At 51.8% G+C, this 867-nt stretch overlaps 1 protein-coding gene across 1 annotated transcript in view; it reads right to left on the bottom strand.

Moving 5' to 3' along the window:
- The window catches only part of LOC131888839 (WD repeat-containing protein 74-like), a gene marked incomplete in the record, with an annotated part of 3,297 nt that extends 2,495 nt beyond the window's left edge, over window positions 1–802 (bottom strand). Inside the window, 1 exon segment of the mRNA XM_059237780.1 lies at window positions 1–802. Within this exon segment, the coding sequence (XP_059093763.1) occupies window positions 1–649 (649 nt within the window).
- Window positions 803–867: the final 65 nt, after the last annotated feature.

Raw genomic sequence — 867 nt, 5'->3', positions numbered from 1 at the left:
ACACCCAAACCGGCACCCGGAGTTGTAAGCTATCTAGCGGTACATTCCGCGCTCTAAACACTGGCGCTTCGGGGCGGTTCAAATCCCAGACCTGTAGGTCATTTTCTTTACCCCCCGTGGCCATGAGATGGCGTTGATTAGGGTGGGCCACCATTTGACACAGATGTCGATCGATTTTGAGCGAACACAGATGCTTCATTTCGTCTTCTTCCGAAGCGAAATTGCGACTTTTCCACTTGGCCGAGGATCGAATTTCCACGTCGATAGGCAAGATTTCGAGTTCGTCTTGATACTTCCAGACTCGAACCACGCCATTTTGCCAGGCTGACACGAGGGTATCGTCGGAAGTTCGCGCTACGCCCACCACGGGGCTTATGGGAAGGGTGGGGCCTTGGAGTGATTGGGCGATACTGAGCTCGTTGGTGTCGAAAACGCGGATCGAACCGTTGCGGAGCCCCAGGAGGATCTCGGATTCATGGGCTCGATCGGCGAAGGCCAAGGCCGTGATCTCTTCTTCTTTGTTCAGGCATTTCAAGTTGTGGAAGTTCTTGCTGATGTTGCATTTGGGGTTGATGGACACGCCTTTGAGAAGGCCGGTTTCACAACCCACAAAGGCGTTGAAGTCCTTCTGTGAACTGGATTTGGTCATGATGGGATTAGGTGACCTTTCCAAAGGACGGTAACATACTTGAACGAGACCTCAACGATGTTCGGGCCGGTCGATCGCACACGTGTTTTTCTTGTACGCTCTCTGTACTTCACAACAACCAGGGTGACCAACTTGTTCAGGGAAACGCTTTGATGCCAACACATAGTAGCAAGGACTTCTAGAAATATGGACTGTGAACGGGCTTCTGCCAAATGGGT

The sequence above is a fragment of the Tigriopus californicus genome, chromosome 10, assembly GCF_007210705.1.
Source record: "Tigriopus californicus strain San Diego chromosome 10, Tcal_SD_v2.1, whole genome shotgun sequence".
NCBI lineage: Eukaryota > Metazoa > Arthropoda > Copepoda > Harpacticoida > Harpacticidae > Tigriopus > Tigriopus californicus.
Note: the sequence above shows the minus strand (reverse complement) of the source record. Positions and strands in the feature narration are given on the sequence as shown.